Source organism: Hypanus sabinus, chromosome 3 (assembly GCF_030144855.1).
Source record: "Hypanus sabinus isolate sHypSab1 chromosome 3, sHypSab1.hap1, whole genome shotgun sequence".
In the NCBI taxonomy this organism is placed as follows: Eukaryota; Metazoa; Chordata; class Chondrichthyes; order Myliobatiformes; family Dasyatidae; genus Hypanus; species Hypanus sabinus.
This window is the reverse complement of record NC_082708.1, coordinates 11,233,612-11,253,176: the sequence shown is the minus strand read 5'-3', so window position 1 is coordinate 11,253,176 and position 19,565 is coordinate 11,233,612. Positions and strand designations below refer to the sequence as shown.

Below are 19,565 nucleotides of genomic sequence, written 5' to 3'. Positions count from 1 at the left end.
TAGACCAAAATAAAACTGCTGGAGAAACTCACTGGGTTGAGTACAATCTGTGGAGGAATATGGACAATATGCTACAATAAGTGTATGGGACACTGGAAAAATGTTGAATTTCCCCTTGGGGATGAATAAAGTATCTATCTATCTATCAGTTGATGCTTCGGGTCAAGACACTTAAGACATCAACCATTCATTACCCACAATAGGTGCTGCTTGATTCGCAGTCCCTCCAGCAATTTTGTTTTTGTTGTAGAATTAAGCCATTCAGCCCTTCTAGTCTCCTCCACCATTTAATCATGGCTGACTTATTATCCCTCTCAACCCTATTCTCCTGCTTTCACTCCCTAATCATTGATGCTCTTACCAATCAAGAACCAACCTCCACTATAAATATACCCTTCTTGCAAGCTTTCTTCCCGTTCTTCCACCTTGCATAATTACCCAGTCTGGATCCCTGAATCAATTCTGAAAATCCTTCTTCAGTGACTTGTAAGTATAAGCAGTACTCTTGCAAATCACCGTCTGTGAAAGAGTGTGCCATACTTTCCAAGCAGGGAAACTGTGAGAACATTCTTCTCCCAATGTTTTCCTTATGTATTTCCAATTTTCCAACACTGCACTTTTTGCCTGGATTAAATTGAAATTCCTATCCTGCAGTTTCTTATTTAGAACGTTCACTTCTACGTGTAGATCGGCTAGGTATGCCACATCTCCGCGTAGAAGTTCAATCTTGTTTCCGAAGCTCTTGATGACTGAGCAAAAAATTCAACCACAGTGTCAAAAAGATCAAAGAAACAGTTTAAAAAGCAGCAGCCTTTTGACAGCTAACACACTTCAGTATGAAGAAGCAAATGTTCAAACTCTTCATCATTATCGTGGCATAACTGGCAAAATATTCTGCTATTTAATGGATGAGCTTTAATTTTGTTGATAGCAGATATTACAAGAATCATGCTTGAAAATAAGTCACTGGCTGAGGTTTTTGGCTGCGAGATGTTGATGATGAATTACACAATAGATTGCAAACAGACTTGGAATTTCTTTTGTCATAAATGCTACTAAACCAAAATGACAACCTGTCATACCCAGTCTCCATCTGTTCCATAAGAAATCATGTTCCTAATTGGGATACTTTTATCCTTATTATACATTCTGAGCTCATTGTACATTGATTCTCTGTTGATATTTAAGTTCTTACAAAAGAGAATCTCTTCATAAAATTTTCAATTTTTGATAAGCTGTACCATATGCCATTAGCAATGCCTCATTGTCTCACACAGTTGACTCAGCCAGTTGTATCCCAAATTCTGGTGGAACGCAGCAGGCCAGGCAGCATCTATAGGAAGAAGCATTGTCAACATTTCGGGCTGAGACCATACGTCCTAACAAAGAGTCTCAGTCTCAGAAATGTTGACAATGATTCTCCCTATAGATGCTGCCTGGCCTGCTGCGTTCCACCAGCATTTTGTGTGTGTTGCTTGAATTTCCAGCATCTGCAGATTTCCTCGTGTATCCCAAATTCTGCTTTTTTGTAGCTCTGTGCGTAGTTGATACTCAAAGTCTTCAATTATTTCATCAATATGACAAGCTAGAGTTATTACTCAGAGGAATTGACTTTAAAATACTAGTACAGTCGGCCCTCCTTATCCGCAGATTCAACCAACCGCGGATCGGGAACACCTGGAAGTTCTCTCTCCAGCACACGTTATTTAAGCATGTACAGACTATTTTTTTTGTCATTATTCCCTAAACAATACAGTATAACAACTATTTACATAGCATTTATGTTGTATTAGGTATTATAAGTAATCTAGAAATGACTTAAAAGTACAGGCAGTTCCCAGGTTATGAACGAGTTCCGTTCCTGAGTCTGTCTTTAAAAGTTGGATTTGAACTCGGAACAGGTACATCCGGTATTATTCAGAGTCAGTTAGTCAAATGTTTCTCTTAGTATAAAGTACATATTTTACCTTTCAATGCATATAAAACACTTAAGAGTAATTTTTGGTACCCGCGGGGGTTCTTGGAACCAATCCCCCACGGATAAGGAGGGCCGACTGTATCCATTTTGAGACAGTGGTGAGCACTTCTGATACAACAGGCATTATTAATCTTTCACCAATTGTATGAGATTTTCCACACTTTGCTATAATTTTGTAAATGTTATAAGCATTGAGACCACCATTAAGGTCGCCTTGCACTCTATGCCACCAGACCCTGATCTATTAAGGAAAGTGTGGTGGCTGTCTGTGCATCATCTTTCCCACATTAAACAGTCATTTTAAAGACGTTCTCCATGAAGTGTATAACCCCTTTGGAGAGCATCATACTCAACTCAAGTGATCACACTTAATAAATACCGACTCAACCTGCAAGTTAACGTTTCTATTCCAGAGGAGTTGGACTGTACCTGCAAACACCAGGAAAGTTACTACTCCAGCAATCTGGTACATCTTGGATCTAGCGCTGTGGTGCCGTAGCCGGAAGAGGACAGCTCTCACGATGAAAGCACAGGCAAACTCCACGAACATCCCACTGTTTAATGTGCTGGTGTTCAGTGCTGAGGTACACTTGCATTGGCGTTGGGAGTGATGCTTGTGCAGGTCAGACATGTGGAGGGCCCAGATCAACTGGGAGAGGCTGCGAGCAACCGAGGCAGCCGTCAGCTGAACCAGCACCTTAGAAAGGGTCAGCAGACTGCCGCAATGGCCGCAGAGGTACTGCTCCAGGGAACTCACTGGGTTGCAGGTGGCATTGCCGAAGGTGGAGATGTGGACCAGGGTGATGAGGTAGACGATCACCAGTGCTGGGACTGAGCCGGGCAGCGCCCCTGAGAGTCCCAGCAGACACAGCTCATGGGTGCAGAGGCACAGCTGCAGGGTGGAGATGAGCTCGGCGGCCAGCTCCAAGGATGGGGCTTGTCCCTGCCCGCTCCGCCTCAGCTGGCGCGGTGAGCGCCGGGGCTGCAGCATCGCCCTGGCCATGCGTCGCAGAGCCTGACACACCACCACTGTGCCAGCCACTGTCGCAAATGAGACCAGGACGTCGTCCATTGCAAGGCTGGCCTACCAGCTGCGGGACAAGGGGTCTGTGGGGAGGGCCTTAAGGGTAATAGCGCCTCTTCTGGGTGAAAGCTCTGCTGGAGGACTACCTGGTGCCAGGTGCCCTGGGTGGGTGGGGTGTGAAGGAGCAAACCCCAGTTGAAAGAGCTTGGACAACTGTAATGATGGGAGAGTTAAATAAAACCTTGAGCTGATATATCTGCTGGGGCAGTTGGGGAGGCTAAACCCCCCCACCACCACTCCGGTCAAGGGAAGTAATCTACCGAAAGAAGAATTAAACCCTACTGGGTGAAATTAAATCCCTTTTTGGAAGACATAATTGCCAACAAGGGCAAAGTTTAAACCGGGACAGTTAACACCCTGCCGGGAGATTTTCTCTCTCTCTGCAGGAGGAACTGAGGCAGGTAAACTCTGGTTTACTGCCCTTTAACCTCAGCAGATTAAAGCTTTTGTTGGAGGTACACTCCTACTAGGTGAGGGAAACCTGCTGGGTGAATTTAAACCCTCTGCTGGGTCTCTTGACATAGTTTAGACCTCCTGCTGGTGAAGTTTGTGAAATCTACGGGATTAAACTGGGGGGGGGGGGTTAATCCTCTGTCGGGGAAACGGAGCGGTTAAACTCTCTGCCAGGGAATTCAGCTGAATTTAAATCACCAGTCGGAGGTAATCTAACGAGTGAGAGAGAGGGCTCTCTCTGTGGGGTGAGGGAAACCTACTGCTAGTGTTACTTTAAACCCCCTGCGGGAGGGATGGGGCGAGTTTGAAGCCTCGATCGGTGGAGGGGGAGGGTGTTACGCCGCCGGGGTGGGGAGGCTCACGGTGTCCGCCGCTCCGTCCCTGTGACCGCGCCTGCGCCGCGCTCCGCTCCGCTCGAGCCGCCGCTGCTCGCCCCGAGCCGCTGAACACGTGGAGGTGTTGGAGGGGGCGGTGCCTAGGTGGGCGGGGAAGGCTCCTCCCGTGGAGGGGGCGGGGTCGCCCCGTGGGCCGTTGACGTGCGACGGCGAGCGGCCAATCAGAGAAGGTGCCCGAGCGGGCGGGTCCTCCACGGGGAGGGACTCTCCGGGGTTGAGGATGGGTTTCCGGGGTTTGTGGGTTAAACTTGGTGGGTGCAGTGTGAGTACAGGAGAGAGAAGTCGTAGTGTTTGTCATATGGACAATTACTGATGATGGCAGGGGGTAATTGATATGAATTGGGGCTGTTGAGCACCAGTCATTGGGTATGACAAGAGCCGGGGCAATTATAACAGAGGTTTAGCTGTGGGGAGAACAACATTGGAGTGGGCAAGAGCAGGGGACAATATTGTCCAGGGCAGGAGCTGGAGTGGTGGCAGTTGACAGGAATCAGGGTTGTGCACGAGCCTCTGGGGAAGGGCAATTATGGAGCAGAGCAGCATCCGCTCGAGTTAGCAAATGGAGACACGAGAGACTGCACCCGCTGAAATCTGGAGCATAATATAAACTGCTTTAGGAAGTCAGCAGTTTAGAGACACGAGTTACTGCAGATACTTCAATCTGAAGCATCGCGAATAAAAACACCTCCATGTGTTCTTTTACAAACTAGAGAGAATTCTAAAAAAAATTTAAACAATAGTTAACATTTTGCAATAAAAATTGTGTGCATAGACACAGCATCTACTTTGGCTTAGGCATCCTATGTACAAACACTTATGTACCAGGTGTCTCTTTATGGATTTATATTCCAATGTGCTTTCTTTATCTTATTGGGTTCTTTTTGCACTGCATTGGATCTGGAGTAACAATTATTTGTTTTCCTTTACACTGGGAAATGGCATTAAACAATAATGAATCTTGAAATAGTTTGAAATAAAAACTGAAGATGCTGGGCTAGGGCTAGACAGCATCTGTAAAAACAGAAACAATTAAAAATTCAGGATTATGACATTTTGTCAGAACTGGAAAGACTATAAGACAAAGAAGCAGAATTAGGCCATTTGGCCCATCAACTCTGCATTTCCATCATGGCTGATTTATTATCTCTCTTGACCCCATTCTCCTTCCCGCTCCCCATAACCCTACTAGTCAAGAACCTTTGAACCTCTTTTAAATGTACCCAATGACTTGCCTTTTTGGCCATCCCACAGATTCACCACCTTCTAGCAAAATAAATTCCTCCTCATCTCTGTTCCAAAGGATGGCGTTTTTTTTTTAGGATGTGCTCTCTGGTCCCAGACTCCCTCACTATAAGAATCTTCCTTGTCACATTCACTCTATCGAGACTATTCAATGTTGGTTTGGGAAAGACAAAAAGAAACATAGAAAACCTACAGCACAATACAGGCCCTTTGGCCCACAATGCTATGCCAAACATGTCCTTACCTTAGAAATTACCCAGGGTTACCCATAGCCCTCTATTTTTTTGAGCTCCATGTACCTGTCCAGGAGCCTCTTGAAAGATCCTATCATATCCACCTCCACCACCGTCACCAGTAGCCCATTCCACGCACTCAACATTCTCTACGTAAAAAAAAAACTTACCCTTAACACCTCCTCTGTACCTACTTCCAAGCACCTTAAAACTGTGCCCTCTCATGTTAGCCATTTCAGCCCTGGGAAAAAGCCTCTGACTTTCCACATGATCAATGCCTCTCATCATCCTATACACCTCTATCAGGTCACCTTTCATGCTCCGACACTCCAAGACGAAAAAGCCAAGTTCACTCAACCTATTCTCATAAGACATGCTCCCAAATCCAGGCAACATCCTTGTAACTCTCCTCTGCACCCTTTCTATAGTTTCCACATCCTTCCTGTAGTGACGTGACCAGAACTGAGCACACTACTTCAAGTGGGGTCTGACTAGGATCCTGTATAGTTGTAACATTATTTCTTGGCTCTTGAACTCAATTCCACAGTTGATGAAGGCCAATACACTGTATGCCTTCTTATCCGCAGTTAACCTATGCAGCAGCTTTGAGTGTCCTATGGATTCGGACCGCAAGATCCCTCTGATCCTCCACACTGCCAGGAGTCTTACCATTAATACGATAGTCTGCCATCATAGTTGACCTACCAAAATGAATCACCTCACACTTATCTGGGTTGAACTCCATCTGCCACTTCTCAGCCCAGTTTTGCATCCTATCGATGTCCCGCTGTAACCTCTGATAGCCCTCCACACTATCCACAATACTTCCAACCTTTATGTCATCAGCAAACTTACGAACTCATCCTTCCACTTTCTTATCTAGGTCATTTATAAGAATCACAAAGAATAAGGGTCCCTGAACAGATCCCTGAAGCACTCCACTGGTGACCAACCTCCATGCAAAATATGACCTGTCTGCAACCGCTCTTTGTCTTTGATGGGCAAGCCAATTCTGGATCCACAAACCAAGATCCCCTTGGATCCCATGGTAAAAGAAGATGGGTCTGTATTCTTTGATGTTTGAAGTTTCAAAGAACAAGGGGTGATATCGTGGAAACATCCAAAGTGGTAACGATGAAGTAGATGTTGAGGTGGCTCCATGAGTGGGAGATGAGAAAGATGTAAATAAGGTTGAAAGAGCACAGAGAAAATTTACAAGGATGTTGCTGGGTCTGGAGGACCTGAGTTATATAGAAAGATTGAATAGGGTAAATGCAAGCAGACTTTTTCCACTGAGGTCGGATAAGACTTGAACTAGAAGTTATGGGTTAATGGTGAGAGATTTAAGGGGAACACGAGGGGGAACCTCTTCATTCAGAGGGTGGTGAGAGTGTGGAATGTTCTGCCGGTGGAAGTGGTGGATGTGAGGGTCAATTTCAATATTTAAGAGAAGTTTGGACTAGATGGGCTGAAGGTCCTGTTACTGTGCTGTTCTTTTCTATGACTGATTCTAGTCTCTTTTGGTCAAGTGTACAAGATAAGGAGGTTGTTACTTAAAACTAAGGTGCGTAAGACTTTTTTTTCTTGCAGAGGATGATGAGTCTCTGGAACTCTCTATTCTGGAGGGCCATAGAGATTAAATCACTGATGATATTCACAGAGGAGATTTTTAATTTTTGAAACAGTGGGAAATTGAAAGCTATATGAACTAGTACAGAAGAGGAGATGAGGCCTGGGATAAATCAGTCTTAATAACATTGAATGCTGCAGAGACCACGTAGCGTAGGCCGCTAAGGTAGTGTAGCAGTTAGTGTGACCCTAATACAGCTTGGGGCATCATAGTTCGGAGTTCAATTCTGCTGCCATCTGCATCTCACTGGGATGTGTGGGCTTTCCCTGGGTGCTCTGGTTTCCCCTTACAGTCCAACAACGTACTGGAGAGGTTAATTGGTCATTGTAAATTGTCCCGTGCTTAAGGTTAATCGGGGTTGCTGGTGCAGCATGGCGTGAAGGGCACTGCATCACTAAATTAAATAAAATCACCTACTGCTCCTATTTTCAGGTGTTCCTCTGTGCTAGTCCTTAAATGTTAAAGATTAGCTTTACTTATCACATGTACATCAAAACACAGTGAAATGCGTTGTCTGCGTCAAATCAAATCAGCAAAGGTCGTGCTGAGCAACCCTTTACTTCCAGTTGAAAGAAGATCCACGAGCCCCTGGTGGGCAAAGGAAATCCTTCAAAGATAAAATCAGCCTGGAGAATTTCAACATTACCTCTAAAAACTGGGAAGACTTTGCCCTCAATAAATACACCTAATAGGCATCCGTTAGTCTCCAGAGACCATGGATTTGTGCCTTGGGAAGTTTCCGGGGCGCAGGCCTGGGCAGGGTTGTATGGGAGACCAGCAGTTGCCCATGCTGCAAGTCTCCCCTCTCCATGCCACCGATGCTGTCCAAGGGAAGGGCACTAGGACCCATGCAGCTTGGCACCAGCGTCATCGCAGAGCAACGTGTGGTTAAGTGCCTTGCTCAAGGACACAACACGCTGCCTTAGCTGAGGCTTGAACTAGCGACCTTCAGATTACTAGACCCACGCCTTAACCACTTGAAATCTATTCGAGAGGGAGGTGTGCTACGTGAGAGTGGCCTCCACTGTCACGCAGAGAAGAAGCTGTAGCTGCGAAAGGAGAGACTGAAAAACCCCAAGGTCCAACCACTAACCACAGTCACCACTTACGCTTGGCCTCACTGCACCAGACTCTGTGGATCCTGGATTGGCCTCCACACCCACCTGAGGACCCACCAATAGACAGCCCAACATCATACTCGACTCGAGTGATTGCATCACTATGCTATCGAACTGCCCACGCATTAAAGATTTCCAGGATACCACTGTAAAGGAGAACAAAATAATTGTTACTCTGGATCTGATGCATCCCAAAAAAACACACACACTAAGATGAAGAGTGCAATAACAAAGAAAAACACAACAAATATAAATATACTGAGATTGATTGTTTGTCCATAAAGTGAAGCTAGGCACAGGTGTGTCTATATAAGGTGACTTTGGCAGGAAATGATAAAATAGTGGTGGTGGGGATGTGGTGGAATGGGTAATTGAGTGGAGGTGTTGATCTGCCTTACCGCTTGTGGAAAGTATCTCTTTTTGAGTCTGGTGGTTTTGACGTAGATGCTATGTGGCCTCCTTCCTGATGGGAGTGGGACAAACAATCCATGAGCTGGGTGCGTGGGATCTTTCAAAATATTATTGGCCTTTTCCCGGCACCTTACAGTATATATCTCCTTGATGGCGGGTAGGCTGGTGCTGATGATATGTTGGTGAGCTTTGAATAGCCTTCCTGTTTGCCACAGTGCAGTTTCTGTACCGTGCAGCATGATAGGATGCTCTCTACTGCGCATCCGCAGAAGAATGTGAATATTGAGGTGCACAGTCCAGTTTTCTCAGAAAATAGAAGCATTGGTGAGTTTTCTTGATCGTGTAGGATGTGTTCCGGGATCTTGAGAGGTTGTGCACTTACAAGAGTTTGAAGCTGCTCACAGCTGATGATGTGGTTACTTAGGTGTTTGGCCATTCAGTAGTGTGTGAGCAGAGTGTATGGCAATGGGCTCAGCTCACAGCCCTGGGGTGGGGGGGATATATATGTTGAGGATGACCTGGAAGTATCTACATTTTGTGCAAGTCTGTTGAGTATCCTCTTGGCCTTTCTGTTTCCAAAAGGTGGACTGCTAGTATTTTATTGCTCTTGTCAATGCAGCTTCAACATACGAGGAGTCAGGATAGCATCCTTACTCCAGGAATAGCATAGCAAGCCACTGAGTTCAAGTGATGGGTGATAAAGGCTACATGTGACCCTCTTCTCTCTGCTACTATTAGGCAGGCGGTGCAGGAATGTTGGGTCCCATGCCGCCAGGTTCGAGAGCGGTTGTTGCCCTGTAGACATTGTGCTCCCAGTCCGGCTTTACTCCCCTCAGTACTGAAGTGACTCCACGTCTATGGCCTGGAGTCATTGGGCTCTTGGACCAGCTCCATTTGCCTTATCACTGAACTGGCTCCGTGGCCGTGACCAGGGACTCCGCAGTTCGTGTTCTATGGGTTATTTGTTTATTTTTTTATTATTTGCACAATTTGTTCTTTCTTCACACAATGTTACCTGGGTTTCAGCACCTAAGTTACAGAGAAACGTTGAACAAGTTAGGTCTTTATTCTTTGGAGTGTAGAAGGTTGAGGGGGGACTTGATAGAGGTATTTAAAATCATGCGGGGGATAGATAGAGTTGACGTGGATAGGCTTTTTCCATTGAGAGTAGGGGAGATTCAAACAAGAGGACATGAGTTGAGAGTTGGGGGGGCAAAAGTTTAGGGGGAATTTCTTTACCCAGAGAGTGGTAGCTGTGTGGAATAAGCTTCTGGTAGAAGTGGTAGAGGCAGGTTCGATATTGTCATTTAAAGTAAAATTGGATAGGTATATGGACAGGAAAGGAATGGAGGGTTATTGGCTGATTGCAGGTCGGTGGGACTAGGTGAGAGTAAGCATTCAACACGGACTAGAAGGGCCAAGATGGCCTGTTTCTGTGTTGTAATTATTATATGGTTTATATGGATGTTTGATGGTCTTTGTGGTGTGAAGATTTTCATGGATTCTATTGTGTTTTTTAGTGGCTGCCCATAAGAAGATGAATCTCAAGGCTGTTTATGGTAACATACTTCGATAATAAATTTACTTTGAATTTTGATAGTGTTACCCACATCATGTAATTTATTTATTTTTATTTTAGAGAAAAAGCACGGTAACAGGCCCTTTGATCCAAGGGACCCCCAAAGCCCAATTAGCCCATATGTCTTTGTAATGTGGGAGGAAACTGGAGCAGCCGGAGGAAACCCACAGGGTCACAGGGAGAACGAAGAAATTCCTCACAGGAATTGAGCCCAGGTTTCTGGTGCTGTTATGCTAACAACTATGCTAATGTACAAGCCTGAATAATTATATAAAAATTAAATTCTATTATGTATTACAAAAACATATTTTTCAGAATGATAGGCCAAATTGTGGAATTAAATTTTTTAAGTACCCAGAAAAATTGTAGAATGCCATATCATTAAAATTTACATAGAAGGCTTCTATTAATTAATTTTAAAATGATAAATTACTTTCTGCTCTGTGAGAAATGTTTAAAAATACTTTAGGACTAATAATGCATTTTTTCATTGCGTAGTTGGTGTTAAAATGCAAGAAACTGCTGATTTAACATAACCGATATCTATAAGCAGCAATGATATAATTTAACTTAAATAATTCCAGCCTGCTGGCAAGATGGTGGTGCCTATACATGCAGCAGCCTATCGGGGGCCAACCAAAGGTCCTACTTTCTTATGTAACTCCCAGGTTTGGTGGGCTATGTTAGTCTAGGGAAAGACACTTTCAGTCCCGGCAAATTTTTGAAATCTCGTTTGTGTGGATGCTGCGTGATGTTTTCCCCGTACCACAATCAGTAGCAGAAAATAACAAACAGTACACCACATGATCTAGCTTTATGATTCTTAATTTGCCTAGAGGGTTAGTAAAGAAAACAAAAAGAAATGGGCCCATTTTAATGAAACAGTAAAATGTACATGTTGGAGCTCATGGTTGTCCGTCTATTCATTCCCCATCGACATTCTCCGAGCATTGTCGACTCCCGGACCCTCGCTCCAAGTCCACTCCGTCCTGCGGTCTACCAACTCTCTCCACTCACGTCTTCTCTCTTCATTTCTGGCTGACAAAAGACTGCAAATCCCTTCTCTCAGACACACAAGAAAGAAACAACATGCCTCTCCAATGGATGGCGCACATTCCAAACCTCCCATTATCTCTAGTCATAACCCAGACATAGCTGCTACAGAGAGACCATTACATTAGCAGTGCAACTCTTACAGAGTGCTACACTTAGTTAAATGTGTTTTATACATAGTAAGATTTTTCTTGACTCCAATGACTACCTCTACCACATCAGTAAGCTGCTCATTGTTCGGAGTAGCTAGCTGGGGTGTTGTAAGAACCAGTTTGCAGTTCGGAGAAAACAAGTTGGGCCATCAAGCCAAGGGATTCGAGTCAGGCTGTCAGGCCACAGGAGGAGCCAGACTGGGTTTGGTAGAGCTGACCTGGGTGCGGACCATGCTGCTGTCTGCTACTCGGAGGCACCAGATTTGGAGCCTTCAAGTTGGCAGGAAGGTGGCGTGTAGTGAAACCATGGCTGTCCTGGACATTGCTTTTGCAATCGCAAGACCCTATTGGACACTGATTATCACAGGCCTGCTTCCCATGTTTGGTGGGGAGGCAGGCAGCAAGGCCTTGGTGCGATTGGATGGCCTCTCTTGTCAGTAGTGCCCTCCAGTGTTGGATCAGTGGAATTAAAGGCCGGGCTGCCGGGAACCATCAATTTACAGGACGTTGCTCAGGGTCTTAAACTAAAAATGTTTTTTTCTTATATGACTATGTTCTTTTTTTCTCCTTCTTGCTATTTTGAATGCATCTGTAGTCTAGTGTAGTTTTAGTGTTGGTTTAAGTAGATCAGTGTAGTTTTTGTATTGTTCATGTAGCACCATGGTCCTGAAAAACATTGTCTCGTTTTTACTGAGTACTGAACCAGCAGTTATGGTCGAAACAACAATAAAAAGCAACTTGACTTGACTTGGTGTTTTTGCACCTTGGCTCCAAAGGAATGCTGTCTCATTCTGCTGTATCCATGTATGGTTTGAATGACAATTAAAAATATTTGGATTTGAACTTTTAAAAATTTGTTCAGTGGATATTAATGTCACTGGCAATGTTGGCATTGATTGTTCATCACTAACTCTCCCTGAACAAGGAAGGGTTGGTCTGGAGTTCAAGAAGGGAGATTTGGTAGAATACACACCAGTCCCTATTGAGCGCTCAGCGGTGGAAAGGGTGAGCTGCTTCAAATTCCTGGGTGTCAACATCTCAAGAGGATCTGTCCTGGGACCAACTTATTGATGCAATCATGAAGAAGGCACGCAAGTGCATCTCCTTTATTAGGAGATAGAGGACATTTAGTATGTCACCACAGACTCTTGCAAATTTCTATAGTTGTACAGCAGAGAGCATCACTGCCTGGTATGCAGCTTCCAATGCACAGGATCGCAACGAGCTTCAGAGAGTTGCAGACTCTGCCATATTTACAACAGGCATAACCCATCAAGGACATCTTCAAGAGACAGTGCAACAAGAAGGTGACATCCATCACTAATGGGACATGCCCTCTTTTGTTACTATCATCAGGGAGAAGTATGCCTGAAGATGCACACTCAACAATTCAGGAACAGCTTCCTCCCCTCCACCATTTGATTTCTGAACAGTCCATGAAAACTCCTACATTATCCCTTTTCTTTTGCACTATATAGTAATTTTATATCTTTATTCACAAGGTAGGCCAATTCATTCTCACTTCATGCCAGCCCATCAGAGTCATTAGTGAACTTGAGGTTGGTTATGATCTATCCTCTAATGCTGACTGTGCTGATATGGTCTTCCAGGGCATCTGTCATTATTTGCTCCAGGAAAATATTGAACAGCATGGGTGAAAGGAGGCAGCCTTGTCAGACTTCAACTGATGTATGTGAACTGTCTGAACAATACATCTATCAGATATGGCATGGAGATCAGTTCAGAAAACCAAGCAGATCAGAAACGGTGAGGAGCCAATCACATCAAAAATCAGAGTCAGTGGACAGGAAATAGAGACTGTCAGACGGTTCAAGTATCTTGGTGTCATCATCAATCAAGAAGGACCACAGCCTGAAGTCCTTGCAAGGACAACTCAAACAACAGCAACACTGGCTAAACTAAAACCAATCTGGAGAGAGAATAACATCACTCGCAGATCCAAGTTGAAACTCCTGCAGGCATTTGTGCTCTCCAACGTCTTGTGTGAGAATTATGAGAATTATGGATTTTGACCGCAAAAGAAGGTCCAGGCAGTAGAAATGAGATGCCTCAGAAGGCTACTCGGCATCAAGTCTCAAACAATGAAATACGGAGAACCATCACGCAGCACATGAGATACTTCGAAGATCTACTGTCCACAGTAAAGAAGAGGAAACGAAGATGGTATGGCCACATAACAAGATTAAGTGGACTCTGAAAGCCCATTCTTCAGGGAACACTGTACATGAAAGGAAAAATGGGTAGACAGAGAAAGAAATGGGCAGGCAGAGGAAGAAATGGGAAGAAGACATTGCGGACTGGACCAGAGAGAAATTTGCTGCAACCCAGGCACCTGCTGCCCACAACCGTGAGCAATGGAGGCAACTGGTGCAGCGCTTATCTATTTACCGCTTCGACAACCCAGGCGGGTTGTGGGATCTGTAACCATAACTGTAACACCTTTGTACTGTACTGCTGTTCCAATACAAAATTCCACTATGTCAAAGTCAGTGATAATAATCTGTATTCTGATTCCTACAGGCACAGACAGTTAAGGATGGCAATGTACTTCCTTAACAGACGTCAATGATGCTGATGGATTTTCCCACAAGCCAGTAGTTTTAAAGGTCACATTAAGTGATACTTTTTAATTTCCAGATTTATTTGGTTGCTTGAATTTAATTTCCCTGCTAACATGGTGTGAATTGAGCATGTGTATGAGCAGGCAAAAGAACAGCCGTTGGTCACTTGACCATTTAATAAGATCATGGCTGATCCAACTTTAACTCCAACAACGCATTCCCACCTATCTCCAGTAACCTCTCATTGCCTTCTTTGTAAGAATGTAGCCATCTTTTCCTCAAAAAATTTGAAAGATGTTGCTTCTATTGCCCTTTGTGGAAGAGAATTCTAAAGATGGACAACAACCCCGAGAAAAAAATCTTTTCAATTCCGTTGTGATTGGAGACTCATATTTTTAAATAGTAGGCCACAGCTCTAGAGTAGGAGTTCCCAACCTGGGATCCATGGACCCACCAGTTAATGATAACCCTCCATGGCATAAAAAGATTGGGTACCGCTGCTCTAGATTCTCCCATGAAAAGAAGCATTCTCTCCACACTCACTGTATCAAGACCTTAGCGTCTTATCTTTTTATTGTTATTAAGTGTAAAGAATGGTTGTATTGAGATCTGGTATGGCAATTCAAATGCACAAGAATGTTAGAACTGCAAGGGGTAGTCAACTCAGCCCAACTCATCATGGGCACATACTTCCCAATCACCAGAAGTATCTACATAAGACCCTGCCTCAAGAAGGCATCATCTACCATGAAAGATCTCCACCATCCAGTCCATGCCATTTTCTCATAGCTAACACCAGGCAGGAGGTATAAAAGCTTTTCCGCGTCCACTCTATCTAGGTCTAGAGGAATGATCGGCCAAGAGTCTGAATTTGTTTGGGGATTTTCAGCATCTGCAGTATTTATCCATTCTGTTCCAATCCAATTTTTGCACAAGCAAGTTGTCCATGACAACAGAGTATAGGAATCCTGGCCTGCTTTACTCCCATTCTGCCTTGTTAGTAGCCACAATATGCAAGCTGTGGAACTACTTACACCCACAGCATTTTATTTCAAATTACAATCATCACACCCAGTTAGGATTTTCAACTGATAATATTGAAGGTGGCGGGTGAAAACACATCACTACCAAAGGAGGTGTAAGGTGCTCCTTCCCGTCAATATCCTGGGCAAGGTGTAGCACCTGCTTAGCCCCCCTCCCCTGAAGGGTCACGTGAAGCCCTGGGAGTAGGTGGTGAATGGTCGCATGAGCAGCTGGTGCATATCACAAGTCCTGGTTATGTGACCACTGACACCAGGCAAACAATCTCAGAAGAGTATTGATAATGGCTGGGGGGCGGGGTCACCACCTTGTAAAGACAATGCCCAAAAGAAGGCAATGGCAAACTACTTCTATAGAAAAGTTTTTCCAAGAACAATCATGGTCATTCCATGACCATGATCACTTGTGTTATCCGACATGGCACATGAGAAATGAAAGCATACTGAAGGTGCGACCAATTGATTTGGTAGAATGGAACATCTTTTCAAGAGGAGATACTTAATTTGATAAACACAAGAGATTCTTTGGATGCTGAATATTTAGAGCAATACACCCTTCCTAATCTCAAGCAGAAAATTATTTCATTTATCCAGAAACAACATCAGAGAAACATGGCCAATAATTATGTAAAACAGCAGTTCAAACAGACAGTCACTTGAGATATTTACAGCGAATGTAATTAATTTCACCATTAAATTGGATGAGTATTAGAAAGAAGATGCAGTCTTTTACTGAACAATGGTGACGTTTATGATTACTAGACTTCAGCATTATCCAGTGGAACTTTTACACCAAATGTTAGTCTGAAAAGACAGACTCCACTCCCCTCTCGACCACTGGAGGTTAGTGAAGGGACAGAAAGTCGGGCGGGCTACAGTTGGACATAGATCAATTACTTGCCCACAAAATCTAATAAAAGATAGCTGGTCCAAATTATTTCCAGCTTAATGCTCACAGCTTCTGCAACAATGCTATTGAGTAGTGATTTAATTGTTAAGGGGAGTAAGTGTAATCTTCCTATTGTTTCAGACGTCAATTCATCTGGTTCTTCGTCAAAATTGTCCCAGAGTATCCCTTATAACAAGGGTTCCCAACCTTTTTTATGCCACGGACCCCTATATTAACTAAGTGGTCTGTAGACACCAGGTTAGGAACCCCTGTCTTTGAACCTCTTGTAGTGTCCAGGAAACCTTCTAGGAATGGTGCCTTAAAAAGGTGGCGTCCATTATTAAGGACCCCCATCACCCAGGACATGTTATCTTCTAATTGCTACTATCAGGGAGGAGGTACAGAAGACTGAAGGCACGCACTCAACAATTCAGGAACAGCTTCTTCCCCTCTGCTATCCAATTTCTGAGTGAACATTGAACCCCTTATCACTACCTCACTAATTTTTTATTTCTATATTTTTCGCACTACTTATTTAATTTAACTATTTATATATATGTTAATTTTTTTCTCTATTATTATATATTGCACTGTACTGCAGTTGCAACGTTAATAAATTTCACAACATAAGCTGGTGACACTAAACCTGAATCTGATTCTGTCATTATCTCCCAAGGCTAAAGTTAATGTTCATTGGCTCACTCTGCTCTTGCAAGTGTTCACCAGAATGACCGTGCCCTTGTATATATTCTGTTACTTGGTTCGATTGTCAATCAGATTAACATCCAAAATTAAGCCCTATAGTAACACACACACAAATCTGGAGGAACTCAGCAGGTAAGGCAGCATCTATGAAAAGTGTAAACAGTCGACGTTTCGGGTTGAGACACTTCCATCAGGACCAGGGAAAAGGATGAGAAGTCAGAGTCAGAAGGTGGGGGCAGGGGAGATAGAAGTACACGGTGGTAGGTGATTGGAGAAACCAGGATAGGGGGAGGGGTGAAGTGAAGAGCTGGGAAGTTGATTGGTGAAAGACGTAAATGGCTGGAGAAGGAGGAAACTGATAAGAGAGGACAGAAGGCCATGGAAGAAAGGGAAGGGGGTGGAGCACCAGAGGGAGGTGATAGACAGGTATGGAGATAAGGTGAGAGAGGTAAATGGTAACGGGGAACAGTGAAAGGCGGAGCGGGAAGGGGGGCAATAGGCCTGCATTGAGTGCTCATAATTTCTTCGGCAATGCCTTTTCACAAATCACGTGATCGTGTCTGACACTGCCCTGTTCTTTTCATCTCTTGCGCCTGGATATTTGCGTAGATTTATTTCATTCACTCATGAATCCAAACCTTCTCACAATACTCCAAATGAGACCTCACCAGTGTCTTATAAAGTTTCCACAAAACATCCTTGCTTTAATATTCTAGTCCTCTTGAAATGAATGCTAACATTGCAATTGCCTTCCTCACTACAGACTCAACTTGCAAATTAACCTTTGGGAATCCTGCACAAGCACTCCCACTTCCCTTTGCACCTCAGTTTTTTGTATTTGCTCTCCACTTAGAAAACAGTCAACCCTTTCATTTCCTCTACTAACACTTCCTGACACTGTATTCCGTCTGTCATCTATTTGCCCATTTTCCCAACCTGACTGTTCTTCTGTAGCCTCTCTACTTCCTCAAAACTACCTGCACCCCCAGCTAACTTCCTATCATCTGCAAACTTTGCAACAAAGCCATTAATTCCATCATCCAAATCATTGACATATAACGTAAAAAGAATCGATCCCAATATAGACCCCTGTGGAACACTAGTCACCATGTCAACCAGTAAAGGCTCCCTTTATTCCCACTCTTTGCCTCCTGCCAATCAGCTAGAATCTTCCCTGTAATACCATGGGCTCGTAGCTTGTTAAGCAGCCTCATGTGTTGCACCTTGTCAAAGGCCTTCTGAAAATCCAAGCACACAACATCAGCTGATTCTCTTTCATCTATCTTGCTTGTTATTTCTTCAAACAATTCCAACAGATTTGTCAGGTAGGATTTTCTTTTGAGGAAACCATGCTGACTAAGGCCTATTTTATGTGCCTCCAAGTACCCTGAGACATCCTTAATAATCAACTCCAACATCTTCCCAACCACTGAGGTCAGAATAATTGGCCTATAGTTTCCTTTCTTCTGCCTCTCTCCCTTCTTGAAGAGTGGAGTGATATTTGCAATGTTTCAGTCTTCTGGGAAGCATTCCAGAATCTATTGATTCTTGAAAGATCTTATATGTTGGTAATTTCTTTATCAATATATCATTTGTATTTTGTCCATTTTACTAATATTAATAAAAAGATTTAGAAAGAAAGAAAGATTCTTGAAAGATCATTATTCATTGCCTCTACAATCTCTTCAGTCACCTCATTTGGAACTCTGAGGTCTACATCATCTGGTCCAGGTGACTTTACCTTCAGACCTTTCCATTTCCCAAGGATGTTCAGTCTGGTTATGGTAACTTCCTACACTTCATGACCCCTGACACCTGGAACTTCCACCAGACTACTCGTGTCTTCCACAGTGAAAACTGATTCTTCCCACATTCCAGACATATGGAATACTAAGTTAATTGGTCACATGGGTGTGATTGGGTGACACAGGATCATAGAGTCATAGAAGAGTACAGCGCACAAATAGGCCTTTCAGCCCATCTAGTCTGAGCCAAATTATTTAAGCTGCCTAACCCCATCAACCTGCACCATATGGAGAACCGTTACCATCCATGTATCTATCCAAACTTCTCATTGCACCAGATGGGCCTGTTACTGTGCTTGGTCTCTAAATAAATAATTAAACTCCAAAGTTTTTGCAAGATCTTAGACTATATCCTTGTGACCAATTTATCAAAGGTTTCCATAAAGTGTATTGGTCAGTACAGAGCAACAAAATACTGGAGAAACTTAGCTGATCAGGCTGCTTCTATGGAAATGAGTAAACAGTTGACATTTCAGGCCGAGACCTGTCTTCAGGACTGGAAAGAAAGGGGGAAGAAGCCAGAATAGAGGACAAGCCTAGATGGTGATAGGTGAAGCCAGTTGAGTGTGGGAGGAGGGAATGAAGTAAGAAGCTAGGAGGTGATAGGTGGAAAAGGTAAAGGGCTGGAGAAGAAGGAATCTGATAGGAGAAGAGAGTAGACTATGGGAAAAAGGGAAGGAGGAAGGGCACTGGGGGGGAGGTGATAGGCAGGTGAGGAGAAGAGGTAAGAGGCCAGAGTGGGGAATGAAGAAGATAGAATGGGGAGGGGGAAAATTACTGGATATTGAAGAAATGAATGTTAATTCTATCTCATGTCTTTAACAATTGCTATTGTGAATTGTTCTTGCTCCACGACAACTCAGCAGCCATCTTGTGTGTCTTCTTTCCATTAAAAGGGCACAGTTGAGTGGTGATTAAGTTAACAGTGTGGTAACTTGGTAGCATGGACATTAATCCAGTGAGGGTGTGAGTTTGCATCCAGGAAGGCAATTTTAGTCTGTTGAATACCTGTTGGTTTTCCAGTACAACGAGATATTCAGAAGGGAATCTGATGTCTGGCATATTCCAAACTGTAGGAATATGTTCAAAGGGATGCGATAAAACTTAGTGCATACTAACTACTGCAGTCTAAGGTCATATTGCCAATACACATTGAGAAGCTAAGCCCTGGGTAAAAACCCTTCCAAACAGTTAAAACTTGTCAAAACACAAAAAT

General features: G+C 43.8%; 1 protein-coding gene and 1 long non-coding RNA gene across 3 annotated transcripts in view; one reads left to right on the top strand and one right to left on the bottom strand.

Moving 5' to 3' along the window:
- aqp11 (aquaporin 11) overlaps positions 1-3,976 on the bottom strand; it is a 36,998-nt gene extending 33,022 nt beyond the window's left edge. The window contains exon 1 of the mRNA XM_059963736.1: positions 2,408-3,976. Coding sequence (XP_059819719.1) covers positions 2,408-3,050 — 643 coding nt within the window. The 5' untranslated portion in view covers positions 3,051-3,976. The remainder of the gene's footprint in view (positions 1-2,407) is intronic.
- On the top strand, positions 3,641-11,026 carry LOC132391047 (uncharacterized). 2 transcript variants are annotated; one of them, XR_009511063.1, is made up of 4 exons: positions 3,641-3,722; positions 6,269-6,433; positions 10,065-10,103; positions 10,184-11,026. It is a non-coding gene; the product is annotated as an uncharacterized LOC132391047 (long non-coding RNA). The 2 variants fall into 2 exon arrangements; XR_009511064.1 differs by having other exon boundaries at positions 6,269-6,447.
- The last annotated feature ends 8,539 nt before the right edge of the window (positions 11,027-19,565 follow it).